The sequence below is a fragment of the Neoarius graeffei genome, chromosome 24 (assembly GCF_027579695.1).
Source record: "Neoarius graeffei isolate fNeoGra1 chromosome 24, fNeoGra1.pri, whole genome shotgun sequence".
Lineage (NCBI taxonomy): Eukaryota > Metazoa > Chordata > Actinopteri > Siluriformes > Ariidae > Neoarius > Neoarius graeffei.
Window position 1 is genome coordinate 16,652,187 of NC_083592.1, and position 14,690 is coordinate 16,666,876.

The following is a 14,690-nucleotide window of genomic DNA, read 5'->3' on the forward strand; positions in this document are numbered from 1 at the left end:
AGGTGTTGTGTTTCTAAACTCAGGCAAACATCCTAATCGCTATGACTCTTTCCACTTCCACAATGATGGGATGTATTGCTCATAGTGTTGTAGTACTTGAGACTGGTCTCAAGACCACTTTTTGAAGGTCTCAGTCTCATCTCGGAATCCACTGTATTTTTACTCAGTCTTGCCTCAGTCTCAGACATAGAGACTCAGGATTTTATTTCAAGACCACAACTACGGGGATTTCACTAAATTGCCTGTGCATTGTCTGATTTATTTGTTAACATTATTACTGTGATTGGATGTAAAACTTCCTGCTTCATATGTGACCAATTACCTGACTCATTGTTAATTTGAATTTTTTTTCCTGTTAATGGCTGTCACCCTTCCCCGCCCCCTTCACACACACTGGTCTGGTTCTGGTCTTGACTCGGTCTCGCCCTGCCTTGGTCTTGACTTGATCTGGTCTAACACTTTGGTCTTGGTCTCATGACTTGGTCTCATGACTTGGTCTCAGGTGGTGGAAAAAAATAACTTTACATCTGGCTATTAAGGCCAGATTTTGCACAAGTGACAACTTAATGATTCTCAAGGCTGGTGGGAATTTGTGTTTTGACTTGGTCTCAGGTGGTGGAAAAAAATAACTTTACATCTGGCTATTAAGGCCAGATTTTGCACAAGTGACAAATTAATGATTCTCAAGGCTGGTGGGAATTTGTGTTTTATTATAATCCTTTAACCCCTTATTCTAGGTTTTTATTGGTTCTCACTCACTTTTGTAAGTTTCTTTAAAACAGAAGACACAAAAACATCTGGCATCTGGAACAACTTCAACAAACTAGACTTCATGTTAAAACTACTGTATAGTAAGTTTCCTGTGTCCTGTTCACACAATTGCACTTTGACCATATAGGACACAGTTATAGAAGCAAGTAATTTATAAATCATGCAATCTGTTATCACCCAAATGAGGATGAGTTCCCTTTTGAGTCTTGTTCCTCTCAAGGTTTCTGCCTCATGTCGTCTGAGGGAGTTTTTCTCCTTGCCGCTGTCGCCTCAGGCTTGCTCATGTTTTAAATTTATATCCAGAATGTATATATCTCTGTATATATGCTTTGAGACCATGTCCATTGTTAAAAGTGCTATACAAGTAAAATACAACCCTTGGCAAAAAGTATGGAATCGCCAGTCTTGAATGAGCACTTATTCACACGTTTTATTCTGTAGAACAAACTCAGATCACAAACATGATACAATAATAAAGTCATTCCAAAGTGCACCTTCCTGGCCTTCAGAAACACTAAAAGAAATGAAGAAAAAGCATTGTGGAAGTCAGTAAATGTTACTTTTATAGACCAAGCACAGGGAAAAAAAATATGGAATCACTCAATTCTGAGGAAAAAAATATGGAATCATGAAAAACAGACAAACAAAAGAACATTCAAAACACATCACTAGTACTTAGTTGCACCACCTCTGGCTTTTATAACAGCTTGCAGTCTCTTAGGCATGGACTTGATGAGTGACAAACAGTATTCATCAATCTGGTGCCAACTCTCTTTGATTGCAGTTGCCAGATCAGCTTTGCAGGCCGGAGCCTTGTCATGGACCATTTTTTTCAATTTCCACCACAAGTTTTCTATTGGGTTGAGATCTGGACTATTTGCAGGCCATGACATTGACTGGATGTGTCTTTCACCAAGGAATGCTTTCACAGTTTTTGCTCTATGGCACGATGCATTGTCATCTTGGAAAATTATTTCATCATCCCCAAACATCTTTTCAATTGAAGGGATAAGAAAACTGTCCAAAACGTCACTGTAAACCTGTGCATTTATTGAAGTAGTAACCACAGCCATCTCCCCAGTGCCTTTGCCTGACATGCAGCCCCATATCATCAAGGATTGTGGAAATTTGGATGTTTTCTTCAGGCAGTCCTCTTCATAAATCTCACTGGAACGGCACCAAACAAAAGTTCCAGCATCATCACCTTGTCCAATGCAGATTCGTGATTCATCACTGAAGATAACTTTCATCCAGTCATCCACAGTCCATGACCGCTTCTCCTTAGCCCATTGTAGTCTTCTTTTCTGTTTAGGTGTCAATGATGGTTTTCTTTTAGCTTTCCTATATGAAAATCCCATTTCCTTTAGGCGATTTCTCACGGTTCGGTCACATACTTGTACATTGACTCCAGCTTCCTCCCATTTATGCTTCATTTGTTCTGTTGTATTTTTTCGGTTTTCAAGACATATGGCCTTAAGTTTTTTGCCTTGACGCTTTGATGTCTTCCTTGGTCTACCAGTAGGCTTGGCTTTAAAAACCTTCCCATGCTGTTTGTACTTGGTCCATATCTTAGATACAGCTGACTGTGAACAGCCCACATCTTTGGCAACCATGCGTGAAGAGTTACCTTCTTTAAGAAGTTTGACAATCCTCTCTTTTGTTTCAAGAGACATCTCTCTTGTTGGAGCCATGATTCTTGCCAATCCACTTGGTCCAGCAGCCCTCCAAGGTGTGATAACTGCGCTGTTTCTAACTGCAGACTAACGAGCAGATCTAATCTGAGGCAGGTGTCAATTTAGGGAAAGGAAATTGACTGGGTGAGTCCTTATTTTCTACCTGAAAATTGAGTGATTCCATATTTTTTTCCTCAGAATTGAGTGATTCCATATTCTTTTCCTTGTGCTTGGTCTATAAAAGTAACATTTGCTGACTATCACAATGTATTTTCTTCGTTTATTTTAGTGTTTCTGAAGGCCAAGAAGTTGCACTTTGGAATGACTTTATTATTGTATCATGTTTGTGATCTCAGTTTGTTCTACAGAATAAAACGTCTGAATGAGTGCTCATCCAAGACTGGTGATTCCATACTTTTTGCCAGGGGTTGTAGAATTGAATTGTAATGCATCATCCTTTTTATTAGTACGTATATTTTTACGAGTTTGCAAGAACTCTTGTAAAAGCTGACAAGAAGGAAAGTGTATCTTGGTTATGATGGTCTACGTATTTAGAAAACTGCTTACAAATCAACATCTCATTGTGATATGGCAATGGTGGTGGGGTAGGGGTTCTGAAGACTCTGGCTATGTGTAATATCCACTTATGAAACTTATTTTGATGAGATTTACATTTTAACTGATCTGACCAATGCACATGTAGTCCTCAATCACAACTGAATACTTTAATCCGGCATTTCTGAATTTTTTTTTATCATTGGCACCGTAATCTGTTGGCACTGTTAGTATTATAGGTTGGAATTACATGGGGAAATAAAGATATGGCTTTGGTGAGGGCATGCTATAAAGTCAGTGGAGATGTTAAAAGAAGATACGGGGGGGAAGGAATAGTTTTACACTAGGGTTAACCTCTGTGCCCAACAATTATCTTCTGAGGTGATTGAAATTTGTCTTCTTCAGCTTTTATTCTACTTTAAAAGTCTGACTTGTTTGCAACACTCCTTGTGTTTATTTGCAGTCCTCTGTTGTGCAAGTTACAACTGCAGGTGCAAAAGAAACGTGGAACTTATTATATGATTACGAGCTCCAGCTTATCTCTTAGACCACAGCAAAAAACAGACTGAGCCAAGCTGGACATGACCTTGGTGCACCATCAAATGAAGAAAAACAAAGACTTAGTACTGTAGTAACCATGAAAGGCTAGAATTTCAGTGGATTTTCTGTGAAGCTTGAAAAAAACCTGAATTTATCAATGGAGACCTAATTTAAAGTATATTTAAAACTGGGAGGGGGGAACCCACCCACCTACAAGCCATCAACATAGCCTGGGTTCAACAGATCCTAAATTCTTCCCCAAACAAGATAAACTTTATTGACCTAATCCCAAGAAGTCCCTCTTCGTCAAAATTCATCGATAGCATTCTCTCTCTCTCACACACACACACACACACACACACACACACACACTTTTATCAAGTTTATTAAGAAAAACCTTTTGTAAAATGTACAGAAAGTTTTTATAAAAAGTGCAAAAAAGTATAGGGGGGAGATCCTCCCATCCCAAATACATCAAAAACAGCACTGCAAATGAACTGTCCAAACATACAAAAATACTGTTATTGTGAAAACATCTTTGTTCTAAAAGGGGGAAGAAAAAGAAACCACAACAGAGGATGGCCTGGAGAAAAGGTCCAGTGTAAAATAGTGTACAACTGTGGATAACCACAGAAAAAAAAAAAAAGGAGCTTACTATGAACTGAATGTTCACCTTAACCCTGCACGTTCACTAAACTCACAGTGCTTTCCAGTCTATGGGTTTTTTCCCAGATTTCAGCAGCAGTTCATTGGTCTTTGAGAAATGCTTGCATCCAAAGAAGCCACGGTGTGCAGACAGCGGGGACGGGTGAACCGTCTGGAGGACGTGGTGTCGTTTCTGCAGAACAGATGAAAAAGCAAACAGCAGAAATCAGAAAGTCAGTGGAAGGTCAAAACCAAGATAGGAATAAACAGTCAAGGATGTGCGGTTATAGAAATTCATCAACATTGCAGCCAGATGTGACAGAGTTACTGCTACCACCTGACACTGATTATTTTCCTGAAACCCCAACAAGCTCCAGAACTGCAAAGCCTAATTATAATACTAGAGTTTATATACAGGTATACAAGCTAGTATTTTTAAAAAGTCCATTTAACTTAAACCATGATAGTTTCAGAGTGTGTCATATGAGTGGTTTCTACACCTTGTCACTTAAATAAAAATGTATAACATTAAAAAATAAATAAATAAATATATATATATATATATATATATATATATATATATATATATATATATATATATATATACACACACACACACACACACACACACACACACAGGGGAGAAAAAAAAAACTGAAACACACTCTATTGATCGCAGCACCCTTCTTCTGAGCGTACGAGCCCCATAGCATGAAGACCAGGCCCTCCAGGTTAATGCTAAGCCACTGCACCACAGCGTCTGTGAACGTCTCCCAGCCTTTGTCCTTGTGCGAATTGGCCTGATGTGCTCGCACAGTTAACACTGCGTTCAGCAGCAGGACACCTGCAAAGTCATGAAGAGGCACTCAGTACAAGAAATCTCTGTCTGGTTCTTATGAATTTCTCGAAGTATGGCTACAGGACTGTTTGCACCAAACTAACGGTCATTTTACTACTGGAGCAGCTTACCTGCTGTAAGACCCTAATGTACATGCATATGGACAAAAATATGGTTTAAAATGGAATCATAGCATTTAAAATTATCTTGAATTTAGCCAAAAATTCAACTAATATCAGGTTATAAACAAATATTAAGATTATGAAAGGATTATGATATTATTCTCAGATTAAACACCAAGTAAAATTCTCTGAATTTCCAGCTGGCAATTTGTAAAATAATGTCTAGAACTAAGCTTTTTGTTGGACAATAATCCTTATTGTACAACAATTAAATAACTTTATTCAAGGTGTTTTTGAAGTGTCCAGTTTGTATTTCGCAAACACACAAATCTCATTAATAATTGTTTTCATCTCTGTAGTACAAGGCATGATAAGGCACTGTATCAAAGCTGACCTAGCGTCCTAACAAGCTGGGATATGCGAAGACAAGAATTTCACTGTGCTGTACAGTCAAGTTTAAATACAAGGAAATTTAAAAATTGGAAAAAAAAAAAAAGGCATGGCGATATTGGGCTTTCAGTGATTGTACAGCATACATCTTCATTGGAAAAAGAAAAGAAACTTGTGCACCAAATTTCATTCATTCATTCATTCATTCATTTTTTAAATCAACACAGGGTCAAAAACATATCCAGCACACCTAATATTTGGTTTAATATTCCTTAACACATTTCACATTGACCAGACAACTTGGTCTCAAATCAACAAACTTCTGGCAGAATTCTATTTGCATATTTGACCACTCTTCTTGGCAGAATTGGTAGCGATCAATTAAATGCATCTCTTCTGGCATGGACTCCACTTGAAAGCACATATTTTCGATTGGGTAGAGCCATGAGCTGTTTTAAGCTTGCTTTATTCTCCACAACCAGCTTTGATATTTTATTTATTTTATTTGGGTGGGCAGCGGGACTGTCCTGTGGGAATGCCCAACTGTGTCCAAATTTCTGATGGCTTGAGGTTATGCTGAAGAATTCTGAGGTTCTTCATTATTCCATCTACTTTGTGCAATGCACCAGCTCCACTGGCAGCAAAACAGCCCCAGAGCATGACATTACCACCACCATGCTTAACAGCTGGTACAGTGTTCCTCTGTAACTCTGGTTATTGTGGCCAAACAACTCAAATCATTTCCTCCAGAATCCTCTCTTTGTCCATGTGGTCAACTGCAAACTTTAATCAAGCTTGAAGGTGTTGATTTTGGAGCAGGGGCTTTGTTCTTGAATGGCAGCCTCTCAGTCTATGGTGATGTAAAATTCACTTGACTGTAGACACCATTCCAAAAGCTTCCAGATCATGGCAGGCCTGTGCTGTGGTTGTTCCTGGATTGTCTTTGACCATCTGAACAAATTTCCTCTCAGCAGAGGGAGACAGTTTGAGTCTTCTTCCAACAAAGTGCTCACACCTTCCAGTAACTTGGATTTATATGCAAACATTTGAACTAGTTATCTTGGAATTTGCAGTTTGTTAGAAATGGTTCCAAGGGACATTCCTGAGTGTGTAAATATCTCAGTCCCTCGCCCTCTTTCTCAGACCTGCAATGAGTTCCTTGGACTTTCCTATTGTACTATGCGCTGGTGAAGCCAACGAGTGCTGTCATACAAACCTGTTTTATGTTGTGCACAGAGACGCTACCAGGTGCAGTTAATTATGATTAACAGGACACTGAGTGTTAAATGACCTTAACTTGTTAATGACCTTTGCACTGAGAAGTTAAAATATATTTTGGAACCTTCACCCTGTGTCCGAAATTACTCACTCGTTCACTACTCCCTATATAGGGAATTACTATATAGAGAACTATACAGTGGTGCTTGAAAGTTTGTGAACCCTTTAGAATTTCCTATGTGTCTGCATAAAATATGACCTAAAACATCATCAGATTTTCACACAAGTCCTAAAAGTAGATAAAGAAAACCCAGTTCAACAAATGAGACGAAAATATTATACTTGGGTCATTTATTTATTGAGGAAAATGATCCAATATTACATATCTGAGTGGCAAAAGTACATGAACTTTTGCTTTCAGTATCTGGTGTAACCCCCTTGTGCAACAATAACTGCAACTAAACGTTTCCAGTAACTGTTGACCAGTCCTGCACACTGGCTTGGAGGAATTTTAGCCCATTCCTCTGTACAGAACAGCTTCAACTCTGGGATGTTGGTGGGTTTCCTCACATGAACTGCTCGCTTCAGGTCCTTTTTACAAAACATGTAACCTTTAATGAATGATATGTTAAAAGATAACTTTAATTTTCTGAGATGTAATAAAAACATATTTATATGCCAAAGTCAAGCCTATGAGTTCCAAAATGATGTCTGTTACATTACTTCTGTTACGATTGTCCATCTCGCGTCTGTTACAAATTAATTACAATCTAGCTATATACCATGTTAATCTTATTGAAAGAATGTGTATGTTTATTCTACTACACATGTTTATTAATTATATTTGCTAAAACATCACCTTCCTATGTTTCAAAAAGTAATTCTACATTGTTAAAATTGAGAATATATATGTCCACAACACTTCTGTTACGTTCTGACTTTGGCATATAAATATGTTTTTATTACATCTCAGAAAATTAAAGTTATCTCTTAACATATCATTCATTAAAGATTACATGTTTTGTGACCTGATGGTAAAAAAAGAAATGGTTTTAGGTGAATTTTTAAAAATAAGTTCATGTCCCCATTTCAGTACCCATTAGCGTGGAATCACCCATATATATATATATATATATATATATATATATATATATATATATATATATATGCGCATGTGTGTGTGTGTGTGTGTGTGGGGGGGGGGGGGGGGGGGGGCAGATCACAGAATCCAGGGACACATGTCTGCCCGGGGGCATTTTGAGTTATTGACAGATTCAGAAAGTACAGTTTCTAAGCTTTCCAATGATGCCTTCCATGTGGAGATCTGACAATATTTGAAGAACGTGTGGCCTTTTGAAAGTGTATACTTCTTAAAACAGAAAAGGGAGAAAATCACCCTCAAAGTTTTCCATCTCAGCTACTCTGGGTGTAGGGCGGGCACATAATGGTGCTCATCTGCATGACATTCAGGAAAGCTCTACCCCCTACTAGCTAGCACGATACTACTTTCATGTAAACAAAGATCACCACGTCAATTTTCCTTCCATGCAAAGTATGCCCAACACAATTATGAAGTACAAAAATAAGTCCTAAAGTATACTTTAACGTTTGTGGTTGAAAAATTACTCACACCGTAAGAAAGATAGATAACACGATGATGACAACTAACACAACGCTAGTTTCACGTAAAGCCTCGGTCACAACCGGCCGTATGTGCTCCTACGGCCGGTCTCCATGCAAAAAATGCAAGAAACGCACGGAGAGCGCGCATGAAACGCATGAGAGCGCACGTGTGATGTGCTGATTTTCGAGCCGCAGACCGGCTGCAGAGGTTCTTTGTCATGTCAAACAAACTCTACGGGCGCTTACGTTTTTTTCAGGTTGCAAGACAAACTTACGGCCAACGCACGTCTTTCTCCATGAACAACAACAACAACAACAAAAAAGCAGCGATTTGGGAAACGCCAAAAATCGCACGGCCAAAAAAATTGTACGTCCGGTTGTCACCTAGGCTTAACCAAACCACAACACTCTCCGTTACATGCAAAAATAACCACACAGCCTTAGATTAATAAACTTACCCCATCAGAAAGAGAAACGGCGCCTTGCACACACCAATGCCTCCGATGGAATGTAATCCTAGAACGGTCCGTGTATCATCCGATCATTCAAGTGTTCCATTCAATCTGGAAAACGAGGTTGCGGGTTTTTTTTGCTAGAAATGGTTATCTCCGATGTAAATACCGTGTGTCTGTTTGCTTCGCGGTGTTTCGGCTCCTCTGCGCTCTGTTTAGTAACTCATTCCATAGTGAAATTACGTGCCTGTATGCAGTTAAGTAGCCATGCGCTCAGCTCAAATCATACAGCTGATTCGCGAAAAAAAAAACCAAAAGACTTAAATCATGTGAATGGCCCATATGGTAATTTACCCACACACCCCCCAGCAGGCTACAGTCCTGACAAAAACGAGACAATTTGCAACAAAAAAAATGTATGCTTTTCCAACAAAACAAATCTATTATCTGAAATACTGATTGCATTCTTCAAGATCTCAACTTGCACATGATGGAAAAAAACAAAAATCACAAATTTTGAAAAAAAAAAAAAAAAAAAAGCTTCTTTTGCGATTATCTCGAATTCGTTTCGGCCGACATGTGTCCCTGGATTCGGTGAGGGGTCACATACGGTATGTGTGTGTGCATGCATATATATCTCGCAAAAGAAGCTTTTTTTTTCAAAATTTGCGATTTTTGTTTATATATATATATATATATATATATATATATATATATATATATATATATATATATATATATATATAAAAATAAATAAAACAAAAAAATCTCCCTTATTTTGCTACTGCAATGTTGGCAGGTATGCTCCTGGGGAGGGTAACAATTGTCTTGAATTTCCTCCATTTGTACACAATCTGACTGTGGATTGGTGGAGTCCAAACTCTTTAGAGATGGTTTTTTAACCTTTTCCAGCCTGATGAGCATCAGCAACGCTTTTTCTGAGGTCCTCAGAAATCTCCTTTGTTCGTGCCATGATACACTTCCACAAACATGTGTTGTGAAGATCAGACTTTGATAGATCCCTGTTCTTTAAATAAAACAGGGTGCCCACTCACACCTGATTGTCATCCCATTGATTGAAAACACCTGACTAATTTCACCTTCAAATTAACTGCTAATCCTAGAGGTTCACATACTTTTGCCACTCACAGATATGCAATATTGGATCATTTTCCTCAATAAATAAATGACCAAGTATAATATTTTTGCCTCATTTGTTTAACTGGGTTCTCTTTATCTACTTTTAGGACTTGTGTGAAAATCTGATGACGTTTTAGGTCATATTTATGCAGAAATATAGAACATTCTAAAGGGTTCACAAACTTTCAAGCACCACTGTAGATTTTTACATTATCGAGTAATGAACCTACAGTCAGAGAGTTCTACACAAACACACTGAACAACAGCTGCATGCATGTGAAATAAATCGAATAAGACAAAAAACTATTTTGGATAAAATTGTCTGTTACAAAGTAAAAAGTAACCAAACTTAATCGATAACCAAACTTCAACTCTATGTGCGATCTTCATTTTATGTTGTAATTCACAACTATTCTATGGTTCCCCCCCCAAAAAAAAAAAAAAACACTATATAATTAATATATATATATATATATATATATATATATATATATATATATATATATATATATATATAAAAAACTGTATAAGTATATATATAAAAAGTGTGTATGTAATAGATAGATAGATAGATAGATAGATAGATAGATAGATAGATAGATAGATAGATCTCGACGCCAACGGCGTCGATGGGGATGCCTCCGCCTGGTAGACTACACGCCTCAGTAATCTTGACCTGTGACCTTTTAACCTCAAAATCTAATCAGTTAATGTTTGTCCCCAAATGCACAAATGGTGAAAGTTTGGTGAAATTCCTTTCATTTGCCTTGGAGATATTGTGTTCACAATGTTTTCAGACAGACATTTGACCTCACAGTGATCTTGACCTTAGACCTTTTGATCTCAAAATCTAATCATTTCATCTTTGTCCCAAAGTGCACAAATGGTGAAAGTTTGGTGAAATTCCTTTCATTAGCCTTTGAGATATTGTGTTCACAAGGTTTCGGGACGGACGCACGCACGCACGGACAGACAACCCGAAAACATAATGCCTCCTGCACCTTAAGGTGGCGGAGGCATAAAAATATATGCATACACACACACACACACAAAAGTTTGGAAACACTTTCAAATTCAATGTTTTTATTTTTTTTCCTACATTGTAGAATAATACTGAACTCATCAAAACTATGAAATAACATATGGAACATATGGAATTATATGGTAAACAAAAGTGTTAAAAAAACAGGTTTCATCTTTGAGATTCTTTAAAATCGTCACTATTTACCTTGATAACAGCTTTGCACACTATTGGCATTATCTGAACCAGCTTCATGAGGTAGTCACCTGGAATGCTTCTCAATTAACAGGTGTGTCTTGTCAAAAATGGAATTTCTTGCCTTCTTAATGCATTTGACACCATCAACCAGTAGAGAGTAAATAATAAAAATACCAGTAAATAGCCCTGTTCGACAACTGTAGTAATCCATATTATGTCAAGAACCACTCAACTAAGTAAATAGAAATAACAGTCATCACTTTAAGACACGAAGTGTCTTTTAGTTAATTAAAATAAAGAAAAAACATCGAATTTGAAGGCATTTCCAAACTTGTGTGTGTGTGTGTGTGTGTGTGTGTGTGTGTGTGTGTGTGTGTACACACACACACACACACACACACACACACACACACACAGGGGGATAATATTGGGGGAAAATCACCTGCAAGTGGAAATTTACCCCCACTCGCCCCCCAGGGCAAGTGGGTTTAAAAGTTAATGTCTAGCCCTGATATCATTATACAAGTGTAATGATACAACTACTACAGTGAGCTTTAAGACCCATTTTTTGGTCATTACACATTACTCATATACAGGAAGGAATGTCATCTATTTAAGTCCTCATTTTAAAGCTAATTTTGTGATCAAGAGTTTTGAGTAATGTTAAAAAAGGTTTTGGTGTGCTCCTAAATTTCATGAATAGTTTTGTGCCTCTCCCTCTGCCCTCGCGAACCAGCGCAGGCACGGCCTGGTAGGAATGTGCCTCGGGACGTTATTTGCCCCAGCGCAAGCTCACCTCCGCGCCTTAAGTTTCCATATGATTCACTGATCCAGCCGGCCTTTAAAAATTCATAACTCTGCCACTGGAGGTCCCAGCAAAGCCAAATTTTGCGAGCACCTCCCTCTACACGATCCCCTACACATCAGCACAGGCACGGCCTGCTAGGACTGCGCCTTGGGACATTATTCGCCCCGATGCGAGCTTCGCTCCTCGCCGTGTGCTTTAATATGAGCCACAGCTACAGCTGGACATAAACTCATAACTCAGCCAACGGAGGTCCCAGCGAAGCCAAATTTCGCGTGCACCTCCCTCTAGATGATCCCCCACGAACCAGCACGGGTACAGCCCAGTAAAACCGTGCCTCGGGACGTTATTCGCCACTGAGCGAGCTCCGCTCCTCGCCATACGCTTTAATGCAAGCCATGGCTCCAGGCAGATTTTAAAAATTTATAATTTGCCCAGGGAAGTTCGTAGTTGGCCAACTTTTTGCATCACATTTCTGTGCGATGCACCGGCAAAATTGATTAGCAATTCTTCAAAATTGGGTCTCATTTTGCAATGCGATACCGACTTTCTTTTCGCTGATGCGGTCAAATAAGTTTAGATTAGATAAAACTTTACTGATCCCTTTGGGAGGGTTCCCTCAGGGAAATTAAGATTCCAGCATCATCATTACAGATAAACAGAGAAAAGAAATAGAGAACTTCTAGATAAATTAAAATAAATTAAGTATTTACATATACAAATATAAAAGAATAAGATATGGGGAAGAGAGGAAGGGGGGGGAGAAGTGGGGTTAGGGTGTGTGTGTGGGGGGGGGGGGGGGAGGGGGAGGGAGAGCAGGAAAGATATTGCACATTGTCCAGTATTGCTTATTGTTAGGCTAGGCTCCTGCTCCTTCCTGTCCTCTGTCCTCCTGTTACCCCTCCTCCACCCAGAGAGGAGCTGTACAGTCTGATGGCATGAGGGACAAAGGAGTTTTTGAGTTTAGAAAAGTTTTTAAAAAAAAGAGTGGATTTTACTCACCAATAAGCATCATCCCAGTCTTCACAAATATGGCTGGGGAAATTCTAACTTCGTTGTACGTGTACTGTGATTGGCTGATTCAAGCAGAAGTGAGGGAGAAGGCCAATCAAAATGCTCCTTACAAAACCATTCGCTGTGATTTCCGTAAACAAACACGAATCTCTGGTCACAGCCGGTGAGCTTGCCTGATGTACGAGAGGTCATGCCAACCTCCCCCCCAAAAAAAATTCTCCCCGGATTTGCATCGATCTCAAGAATGACCTGTTTGGACGTCAAATCCGCGGAAAATTCTCACCTCTGATAAATGCTATATCACACGCACGATCATGCTGTTATCCTGAATATTCAGTACAGCGTGCAATATCGTGAGTTATAAACCTGTATAGCAATGCAAGTTCCAAACTGAAGAACATTTATACAGGAAACTACCAAGGTAGTTACTGAGCAATAGGAATAGTTGGGTAAAAGGGGCATGGCTGTTGGAAGGGGATACTGATAACTCTGACTAGACTTATTCCATTAAACTGGCATCATTCTCAAAACAAAATTACTAGAAATGTAAACTCACTTACTGATAAGTGAGAACTAAATGGCAGAGCTGCCAAAACAGTTTGAAAATACCCAAGTGTTCTCCTACAATAAGAAATGCAGCTCAAAATATTTTTTATTTATATACAAGGAGAGGAAGTGGTCACCTTGCTTTGCCCATCCTGTTAGGTCACCATGGCCTGGATGCTGAAAGCCTTCAATGTCTGACTCCAGTTCTTTATACATGTTCACCAAGCTGCAAACAAAATTAAATACATTACACATTTCATATTCTCGTGGTTGCACAAGATACAGTGGCGCTTGAAAACTTCATGAAACCTTTAGAATTTTCTAGATTTCTGCTTAAATATGACCAAAAACATCAGATTTTCACACAAGTTCCAAAAGTAGATAAAGAGAACCCAGTTCAACAAATGAGAAAAATATTATCCTTGGTCATTTATTTATTGAGGAAAATGATCCAATATTACATATCTGTGAGTGGCAAAAGTATGTGAACCTCTAGGATTAGCAGTTAATTTGAAAGTGAAATTAGAGTCACATGTTTTCAATCAATAGGATGACAATCAGGTGTGAGTGGGCACCCTGTTTTATTTAAAGAACAGGGATCTATCAAAGTCTGAGCTTCACAACACATGTTTGTGGAAGTGTCTCATGGCACAAACAAAGGAGATTTCTGAAGACCTCAGAAAAAGCGCTGTTGATGCTCATCAGGCTAGAAAAGGTTACAAAACCATGTCTAAAGAGTTTGGACTCCACCAATCCACAGTCAGACAGATTGTGTACAAATGGAGGAAATTCAAGACCATTGTTACCCTCCCCAGGAGTGGACGACCAACAAGGATCACTCCAAGAGCAAGGCCACAAATGACTCCAGGGTAACTTTTAAGCAACTGAATGCCTCTCTCACATCAACATTAGCCAATGTTCATGAGTCCACCACCAGGAGAACACTGAACAACAATGGTGTGCATGGCAGGGTTGCAAGGAGAAAGCCACTGCTCTCCAAAAAGAACATTGCTGCTCATCTGCAGTTTGCTAAAGATCAGGTGGACAAGCCAGAAGTATATTGGAAAAATATGTTTTGTGGACAGATGAGACCAAAATAGAACTTTTTGGTTTAAATGAGAAGCATTATGTTTGGAGAA

The 14,690-nt window shown here is 38.8% G+C and overlaps 1 protein-coding gene across 2 annotated transcripts in view; it reads right to left on the reverse strand.

Moving 5' to 3' along the window:
- Positions 1-3,908: 3,908 nt before the first annotated feature.
- unga (uracil DNA glycosylase a) overlaps positions 3,909-14,690 on the reverse strand; it is a 40,309-nt gene continuing 29,527 nt past the window's right edge. For both annotated transcript variants that reach the window (XM_060906801.1, XM_060906799.1), the window contains 3 exons: positions 13,689-13,777; positions 4,850-5,028; positions 3,909-4,377 (listed from right to left, as the gene is read on the reverse strand). In XM_060906801.1, the coding sequence (XP_060762784.1) occupies positions 4,237-4,377; positions 4,850-5,028; positions 13,689-13,777 (409 nt within the window). In that variant the 3' untranslated portion in view covers positions 3,909-4,236. The remainder of the gene's footprint in view (positions 4,378-4,849; positions 5,029-13,688; positions 13,778-14,690) is intronic.